The sequence below is a fragment of the Camelina sativa genome, chromosome 3, assembly GCF_000633955.1.
Source record: "Camelina sativa cultivar DH55 chromosome 3, Cs, whole genome shotgun sequence".
Classification (NCBI taxonomy): Eukaryota; Viridiplantae; Streptophyta; class Magnoliopsida; order Brassicales; family Brassicaceae; genus Camelina; species Camelina sativa.
The window spans coordinates 4,715,622-4,725,192 of NC_025687.1; the positions used below are offsets into that span (position 1 = coordinate 4,715,622).

The 9,571-nt window shown below is 36.0% G+C and overlaps 1 protein-coding gene across 1 annotated transcript; it reads right to left on the minus strand.

Annotated features, from left to right (window-relative positions):
* LOC104769369 (alpha-glucan water dikinase 1, chloroplastic) lies at nucleotides 3,205–9,535 on the minus strand. The gene is made up of 23 exons (XM_010493565.2): nucleotides 9,400–9,535; nucleotides 9,220–9,308; nucleotides 8,858–8,992; nucleotides 8,514–8,676; nucleotides 8,113–8,202; nucleotides 7,860–8,045; nucleotides 7,666–7,728; nucleotides 7,525–7,587; nucleotides 7,371–7,430; nucleotides 7,120–7,272; nucleotides 6,909–6,992; nucleotides 6,508–6,684; nucleotides 6,299–6,405; nucleotides 5,984–6,197; nucleotides 5,800–5,903; nucleotides 5,531–5,663; nucleotides 5,224–5,349; nucleotides 4,763–4,873; nucleotides 4,330–4,428; nucleotides 4,077–4,250; nucleotides 3,891–3,983; nucleotides 3,686–3,801; nucleotides 3,205–3,585 (listed from the first exon to the last, which is right to left on the minus strand). Exons 1-23 carry the CDS (start codon nucleotides 9,493–9,495, stop codon nucleotides 3,381–3,383), a joined length of 2,841 nt encoding a protein of 946 aa, XP_010491867.1. The 5' UTR covers nucleotides 9,496–9,535; the 3' UTR covers nucleotides 3,205–3,380.

Sequence of the window (9,571 nt, forward strand, 5' to 3'; positions counted from 1 at the left end):
AGAGAGAGAGAGAGAGAGAGAGAGAGAGAGAGAGAGAGAGAGAGGAAGTGTATTAAAAGAGGTTTATGGAATTGTGGTGTCTTAAAGTAATAGTCTAAATGTTTCTATGTGTGTTTTGTGTTGGTGTTATAAGTACTTGGGTTGTGATGAAATCATTCATGCCTTTGTTTACTTTAACCTCCAAAAATACAGAGGAACCAAAGATTAGATTAAAAAAATGACAAAATCATAAAAGCCCCACTGACATAAAGTGACGACATAAAGTATGACTAAGCAAAATCTAACTACGATGCTTTTCTCTTTCTTTTTTTGTTGTTGTTGTTGGTCCATGGCTTAAGAAAATGAGTATGAACACTTCCTCCGTAAATTACCTAAAAACAATTTTAGCTGGAACAGAGGACAAGACTTTTAAACTAGATTAATTAATGAGACAGCTTAAGAATGGTAATCTCTTTTAAAATTTTATAAATCTCATTCAAAGCATTGTACCTGTTATATCGGATTTTTTGGACTATATGGACTGTGTAATTCAAACTATCGTAAAATCTGTTAAAAGGTCAATTCTATGACAGTAACGATAAAATGTAGATGGACCATACCCTAATATTAAACCTCAAACCTTAGTTTCCATCCGTAGAACTGATGCTATATATATATATATTTTTTTGTTTTCGTTATAAATATTGCTAACGATAAATTATCAAAAGAGAAAACACATGCATGAGTCTAAATACAATATCTTTTCTATTATATACTATGATAGTTTTCAATCCAAAAATGAAAAAAATGAGATATTTTAAAATCATATGGTCGAAAGAGAAAGAAAAGTATGGGGGAGGAGAAGTGTTCCCAATTAGCGATACAAAGCCTGAAACATTGTATGTTTGTGTGTGTGTGAATATATGTATATAGCCAAAGATAAAAGGAAAGTCCTGTGTTTTCTGTGTTCCTTATGATAATGACAGTCAAAATTATGTGTTTCTTCTTCTTTGTTTTATCTTGTGTTAGTTTGTGTTCTCTTTGAGTCTTTTCGTTAACCAAAAAAAAAACATTTTCTGTATCTTTTAGAGACAAAGAGAGAATTTTGCAAATAATTCACTTTTTTCATATTGTTGATTCTTGAATTTAGCTTTTTCTCTTTTCTATCTTCCCTATATGTTCCTTCTGTCAGCTACTCTCTCCTTTTTCTTTTCTTTTACAAAACATAATATATTATTAAATATTATTTCCATCATATTGTTAAACTTGTAATCCTCTAATCAGATTTAAATAGCAAATAATTTAAGATAATTCAATAATTTACAGCAGATGAAATTCAGTTTTTTCTTTATCAATTAAATATGGGTCTATATATAATTCCTTTTTGGTTTAAGAAAAATTAATTTTTTTTTTCAAACTGTGTATCTTGTCAACAATAGTTAATCCACGTAACAAAAAAATTTAGAAAATGGGTAACCAAATTTGATATTATTAATAAGTTTTTGGTTTATAAACGTTGATGTAACTAGTATATGCTGCTCAATACATTTGAAGTCTAATATAAGAAAGTTTAATATACAAGTGAGTAGTGACTAGTATAACATGGTTGATGGTTGTGTTGGCACGCGCGGCTGGGTATTAGCAATGCATGCTCGAGTGCGTATGTTGTGGACCCATCCCTGCATGCCATTCTTAATTTATTCCCACCAATTATCATTTCTTATTGCTCTCTCGTGATTTTGGAATCGTATTTTTCAATATTCTAAACCTAAATAGCATAAAAAGGAGTTTAATCTGAATACGTACAGTTTTATACACTTTTTTTTTGTCAACTGGAATTGTATTAGAAAGATATATCATAGTCCTTACATTCCTATACAGCACAACGTACAGTTTTATACACTAGTATTTAGTTTTGTTCTTCACAAATTTAGTTTTTTTCCCATCGATTTCATGAAACAATCTTTAATTGTGTTGTGTCTAACATGGACGGACATGATTACCCTCGCGGTCCATAATGAATAATCAATAAGCCATACTATATATTGTATTATTCAACCAACAACATTCATAATATTATATACTTTTATATGTTGCATAACTTGAGAGTCAGACTCGTAATCATATATCCATAATCCATGTACCAAGTCATGGGTTAAAGATTCTTCCACATTTCCACCATTAGTGGATTCTCAAAGGATGAAAAACAACCTTAAACTTGTTAATTAAGCATTGAGTACGAATATCGATTATTCATTCTAAATTAATCCTTGGTTTAGTTTATTTTGCGTAAATGTCAAAACTAACTCATTACCATATGTTTATCGTGAGTAGCACAATTTTCCAAGTATATATAATTAGTTTTCTTCTGCATGTAGATACACGCCATAGCATACGGATGAGATCAATATTCAACAGTGACTTTTCTTTGATGTTTTACATATAATTTGTCGAGAATATTTGACAATATCGGTAGAGAACATCAAAATTTATAGACGAACACTAGTACTAAATAATTTCGAAATCTAGTTAACTTAGGCTCCTGATTAAAACTTTATGTTTATAACCAATAATTTGCTTCGGTTATGGTATGCAGTAACCGCCATATATATGATTCTTACACAAATGTATGTCATTATTGCATGGTGGTTGGATCATATGGTCAAACCGTTGTGTGATCTTTGTGTATTATTGTGATTTCTATTAACATACACACAACCGAATTTGTGTGCATTAAATGTCGGTCGATATGCAGTTCTATCAACTGAACTAACTGGTGTGGTGGTTGGATTCAGAGAAGGTCATCTGCGAGATTCCAATACATATATTAAATTAGTACAAACCAAAAAACTGAGAAAGAAACACAGAAAACAAAGTCAAAGAGAGTGGTGGATGATGAATCGACATGTATCATTTGGCAGTTAACTTAACATAGAAACAAAAAGAATCATCTTTAATTGCATCCAATTATTTCGTGAATATTGCCAAATTACGGGCGTGTAAAAGCTCAAACGAAAATTACTCGGGAAAAAGGAAAACTCATTATTTATTGATATAGTTTTGACCCCATATAGTTAATTGTAACTTACTTAAGTTAACTAGAATTTAACTTTGATTTAAGTAGTCTATCTATGTTATGAGTCTTTTGACTCTACTGAAACAACGCAGTTTTTAGTTGCAGTCAAACCTCAAGAAGCAGAAGCAGAAAAGCTGGAAGCACCCAACTCTAATTAACACTTGTTTATTTATTATATCTAATATCTTAATGGTAATGCCAAATGTTTTTGTACTACATATATTGTACTACACTATATGCTTATGCTATACTCTTTGCTTATAGAGCAAATAAGAAGTTTACTGGACAGAAAACGTAACGTAACACAAGTGGTCGAAGAATTTGATCACACTTGTGGTCTTGTCTGGACGACATAGAGCTTCCCGTCTCTGATCACACCTTCAATGTCTTGTGCAGTTCCATAGAGTTTCTCAATTGCATCTCCCGCGCGTGCGATGTCTGAGAGAATCTTTTTCCGGAAGCTCTCGTCAGTAATCAGAGGATCTGTTGTGTAATCCAGCACAACTTTGTCTTCCTCGTCCATTGGTACACTGTAAAAAAATAAAAGGAAGGAGAAGTTTCCTTGTTAAGGTGTTGTTAACTGATGAGATCAAGAAAGCGAAAAAGAGATTTTGAGACTGTTTATATTACCTGTCATAAAGGCCTGCACCTGCATAACCTTCGAGATCTTCTCCATTGGAGTCAGATCTGAAGATGATTGAACGTCTAATGAACAGCCCAATTGGTTTGCTTGGGTATCCCAACACCTGAATGATGTTTCAAATTTCATCAGCGGGTTTGATAATATCCTATTCGCATTTTCTACTCATAAAACACCAGTGGTTAGCTTTAGTACCAGAGGCGAATCGAGGTTGTCTTTCTTGCAGATGAAACTTAAAGACCGACCGGGATATGCTCCTACAAGAGTTTCACCAAGACCTTTGACAACCTGAATAAAAAAACAACAGTGAAGTGAAGTTGGAAGAAGCACCCATTCATACGGGTTATGAGTTGGAATGGAGGGGAACAAGGATAGTTTTACCTCAGCGTAAATCTCTGATGAATCTCCAGAAGATGGGTTAGTTGTGTGAATAACAAATGCGTAATCCGCATTGATGACTTCTTGGACCAAAACAGCCATGCAGAGATAGTCATGATCCAGTTTTACTTTTCTCGTGCTGAAGTACGCTCTCTCATTCCATTTTGAAGCCCAGACCTGAAATTTTAGATAGCCGGTTAGTGAGATTTGACATCTTCACGTTAAGCAGCAATGCCCCTTATACTCAAGATTTTACCTTTTTAATGGCTTCCCAAGCTTGCTCCCATCTCTGTTCACCTTCATCACCCGGCCATGGCATGTCAGAACTTTTCACAGTACTTTTCAGTTCTTCAACCTGAGCATCAGAACCATTACAGAGGCACTTATCTTAGCAATTCTCTATATTTCACTCAATTCCCACAGAGGAAATTTCAGCTTTTCCGACAAATGCACTCTTATTAGAATTTTAGGCAAAGAAGCTAATCCATATCATTAGGCAGATAATACCAAAACTTATGCAACAAATATGCAGAAACTAAAAGCAAAATGGTTTGGTGGTAAGGAATCAGTCCAAAGAACAGAGCTTTAGGGTATAATTTATTGTGGTTAACAGCATGCGTTGTGAAAATAAACAAATGCAGCCCAGATTAGAGTTGTGTCTCAAGTTTCTAACAACAATATGAACATACCAGTTCTGCGGGTGCAACCAGTCCCAAAAGTGTCTCACGAATTTCCTTCAGAGCACCTTGGTCCCCCCCATCAAGAGTTTTCTTCAATACTAGTAATTTCTCATTCACCGTCTGCCACATTCAGAAGGAAAGAGAGTGAGTGGGAAGTGAGGTAGGGTGAAGATAATCATGGAAAAGCAAAGTCTCAAGATATATTGGTTTTGACAGCAATAACTTCATGATAGTCATGCAGAACAAGGCATCAGGACTTCTGGGGAGTGGGGAGACCTCATGAAAGATATGTTTATTCTTAGAAATTCCATAGAACTACTAGAGAAGCATTGGAACTATCTATACTCTAATATATCCAGATGAATACCACCAGTAAAGAACAGATAAACCATACGGGTAGCGAAAATTTCAGTAAAGTGTATTCATATTTGTTTTGAGCCAGAATGAGTTGAGAGTGTCTACTATCCTACCTGATTCGCCTTTTCGGAGATAACCTTCTCAAAAACACCAAACGGCAACGCAACTGAAGTTGGGATACCAACCCAAGAAGGAACTTTTCCTTTCAGATATCCAATATTTCTTGATTTAGCACCAACCTAGAAAAAAAATGGGGGTGTATTATCCAAATCCGTGAAGTCAGATATTTAAAACATGAGAAGTTCATACAAAATTAAAGAACTATCTTATTCGATCTTTATTATGTAAACAGAAGTAAAAAAAAACTACTAAAAGAGATTAAGACGGGAAAGTATGAATCCAATAACATTACACACTAACCAAGTCACTTGTGAACTCCTCAGATGATATAGCATATCTACCCGCAAACTGTTTCTTGACCAAAGAAATGCTTGGAGGGGCATCTTCTATGTTGTCCGAACTTAGAATCGAAAGCTCACTATCGTTTACCTCTCTGAGGTAAACAAAAAATAAGTAAGAACATCATTTTGCCCAAAATAAATTAAGCAATTCTACTTAATCTGTCTAACACAACAAAAGGAGAATATCTCAGCTAAGTTATCTGGAATATAGCAAACAAGGATGATTACTTATAGACTACATCTGCAGAGGTTGGTTGCAGGCTCAAAAGTTTTCCATCCTTCCCTTGGAGATCGGATAAGATTCCAGAATCAAAACATGTGGCAAAGCAGATCTGCAAATGAAAATCCAGACAAAGTTGGTACAGGTCACAAGCATTCATGAACCATTTGACAACATGACGAGATATATTACCTTTCCATTTCTTGCTCGAACAGAAACATGAGATAGTACATCCGGCATGTCAGGTGTCAGTACTGCAACTGCACCATCAGGAATTTCCTCCTCTCCTCTCACTCTGTTTGCAACTATAATTGTAGGTCTGTCGTAGGTTTTATTCTGTACAGTGAGCAATTCATCCACAACAATGACATATCCGACGACCTCTACAGGACTAATGACCTGCCAACTGATCAAGAGAAAAAGAAGCAACATTAGGTTTTCTGATGTTTAACTACCGGATGACAATAGATACAACTTGATAGTTGCTACAGAAGCACAGTCACAGACCTTCCCAAGTTTGCAGTCTGCCTAAGAACAGGGTCAAGTCGGTTAACAAGTGACGACAATGCTGCTGCAGATCCAGCTCGAATGATCTCTTCAGTGAATATGGTAACCTGGTAAAGTGGTTAAAATAATATCTAAACCTCTCTCTTGTTTTGGGAAAATAATAAGATACGGAAGAAATAGGACGACAAGTTCAGAGAAGTGTAACTTACAGCCCATTGCTCGACGCCGAGACAAGATCCAAGATATTCAGCCGATGGTTGCAAAATTTCAAGGTACCTCTCAGCTTTGCTTGCCAGTGCTAGTCTGCTTCTGTCGAGAACAGATTTTGCATACAGAGCCCAATGATCTTTTTTGCTCTTGCACATGTCGAGGGCAAATTGCCATCCCTGCAAAAGCAGAAGAATAGAATCATGCATATTGTCTAAATTCTTCACGTTTTACGCCAATGACTTGTAGCCATAGGACGACTTAGAGAGTTCTAAACTATGTATAGAACTTAGCTATGTGAGTAAACACAATTAAATAATCCAAGATGCTAAACCTTGATGAAACCAGTCTACGGATAATGTTATACAACATACATGGAAAATTGACTGAATATTCAATTCACCTTCAAGCAGTAGATAAGGTCTTCATTGTCATCTGAAGAAAGGGCAAGATTTTCAAGAACTAAGCTGATGAAGTACATGATTTTCTGCGATAACAAAGTATTAAATATGACAAAGAAATTATCTGAAAAGAAAAGAAAAAAAAGGCGAATCTGGAACTGTTGACACGTGATGCTCACAAACAAACTATCATGACGATGAATGAAGACTAACCTCAGGTCCAGCATCATTCAATTGTTCATAACCTCTTTCAATAGCTGTTCTGACAGTAGAATCGAGAGCCAGGTCCAAGAATAACAGATCCTTAAGGCGGTCATGGGACTTCATCAGAAGCGGCCTTATCTCTTGGCGAGCTTCAAGCAAACCCTACACCAAATATTCATTCTCATGGTAAGTGTAAGAATCAAAGAAGTCAAATCAATAGTATAAATAAAATCGGCCTAGTAATTAGGAAAACATTACACCTCAAGAAGTGGCTCTACATTCTTTTCTTCAACATGTTCTAGAACGAAACGAAGCAAGTCCTGTTGAGGGAAGTACCAACACAGTGTAAGTTGTACTGATTTGACAGGTGTATTAAATTCTTGAAATGAGTAAGGAAGATGCGAGGAAAGTTACTGGATATCCAGAAGGCAGTCCTGATACAGGATTTATTTGCACCCCAACCATGAAACCTTCACCCTGAAGGACAACATAAATATTCAGTTGTCAATTCCAAGAAGAATCATTAACTGTAACTTTTCAGTATAGTGGCATTACGTCATCTTGGTAGCCCATGCAATTTTGAATAGCCGACTCAAGATCTGCCCCTGAATGAACAGCCTAGAAAAACAAAGAAGACCACAAATTATATGATTTCTCTTAGTAAGAAAAGGAAAAGGAGGAAATAAGACCAAGTTTGCTGAAGAATCCTATATTCGACAAAGCAACTAACATAAACATGGGGAAGTAACCTTTAAAGTCCTCATATAGTGTCCAAGATCACGCAAAAGACCATCCTTTTGTTCTCTTCTAAAACTTGGTTCAGAATGTATGGCACGATCATAACTTAAGAGTCGCTCTTTGGTTATGCCATTATCATTCAAGGTCTTCCAGTAAACACTCATGTCAAAGTCACTTTTGACATAATCCATCAATGCCTACAGCAATAAAAGTGTCAAAAGAAGGATTATAAAATTGGAACCGGAAGGGCACAAGCTCCAATACCTGACAGATGACAACATCATCTGGACTAGTGTTATTATGCAACTTCTGATGCCACTCCTCCATAATTCCACCCTTGCAGTCATTTTTCCTCTGCAAGCAGAAAGTTCACTCATAATGCTTCATATGAATATAGAAGTTGCAGGCTAATGAGTAATGAGGGACTCCCATCATCTTAATAAGCCAGATAGACATGCTCAACACGGCCACAACTCTGTTTTATTAAAGAAAAGTGTGGGACAGTAGGAAAAATAGGGAAACCACTCCCAGAAAGTTAATGAAATAGACTTCTAACCCTGGAATTTTGAGGATTTATTCTTGTAGAGCTTTTCTCCTCATTTCCTTCAATGTACAGTCGGAAGTAAAATCTTCTTTTATAGATAATAAGAAAACTAAAGACCAACCTGGATGACTAGAATTTCGTCTCGGATTCGCTGCCCGACATCTCCTTCACCCCCTCGACCAACAGTAGACATTATCATCCTCAAAAGTTCTCTGTACTCTGGCGAACTTGCATAAAGATCCTGGAGAACGTCCGTAAGCCTATCTTGCGCTTTGCTTATCTCCCTGAAATAAAGTGGTGCGTTGTGTCAAATAATGAGACGATGTATGTTCAATTAAATGAAGGTATCATTTTCAGATGTTATAACAACTTAGAAGGCTCCCATAAGATTTGCTTATATTTCCCTTGGGGCTGAATAAGAGAGGTGGACAGAGTCTAAAACTTTCATCACTATTTGAACTGTACCGTGGCTTAACATTATAGTTTTTGTTCCACACAAGCTGTCTTGTCGCCATAAACCTCATCCAGACTAGGATCCCTGCAAAGCCCAGTTGACCAGCATTTTTTGCGTTGTCCACAAGATCTGCTGCAATGTTGAATCTAGAAAGAAAAAAAAGCAAGATGTGACCCTTCAGAAAAATCAGAGTGTTTAGTGGAAGTTGCAAATCACTTCATGCAGAAAAGAGATGTATCGCTGAAAAAAATAATTTTGATAAAGACTAACGCGTAAAGTTGAGTAGCAAATGTTTTGAAAAGGGAATGCCAATTAAACTTCTAATAGTCTGAAAAACGAAATAAGAACCAGGATGCTTGACCATAAAACTGACCGATGCATGAAAGACTTCTGGGCCTCACTCTCCAAATCTGCAATTTTATCCAGTAAATTCTTGGCTGTACCTTTTCCATCACCATAATCCTATAAAATGGAACAACTAGAATTTAAGCATTTATGGGACAATAGGGTGCAATTGAAAGTGGTTTATAGCAGACCAAGAAGGAAGAGGAACCTTCTGAATATGTTTTTCTTCTTTAGAAAAGTCCACATAAAAGTCACTGTCATTATTTTTAATCCACCTTTCACCAGCATTGAGTACAAACGGCATGCCCTTGTAGCTGTCGCCTTCTATTTCCAGCTCAAAAGTTTGAACCTACATTTTTGGTTAACATGAGGCCTTTTAC

Excerpts from the sequence above, each read along its gene's own strand:
- LOC104769369 (XM_010493565.2), bottom strand. The coding sequence starts at position 9,495 with ATGCCGTTTGTACTCAATGCTGGTGAAAGGTGGATTAAAAATAATGAC. Across the intron at positions 6,406-6,507 it reads TCGGCGTCGAGCAATGGGCT|GTTACCATATTCACTGAAGA; the intron begins GTAAGTTACACT and ends CCACTTTACCAG. Across the intron at positions 3,586-3,685 it reads GGTGCAGGCCTTTATGACAG|TGTACCAATGGACGAGGAAG; the intron begins GTAATATAAACA and ends ATTTTTTTACAG.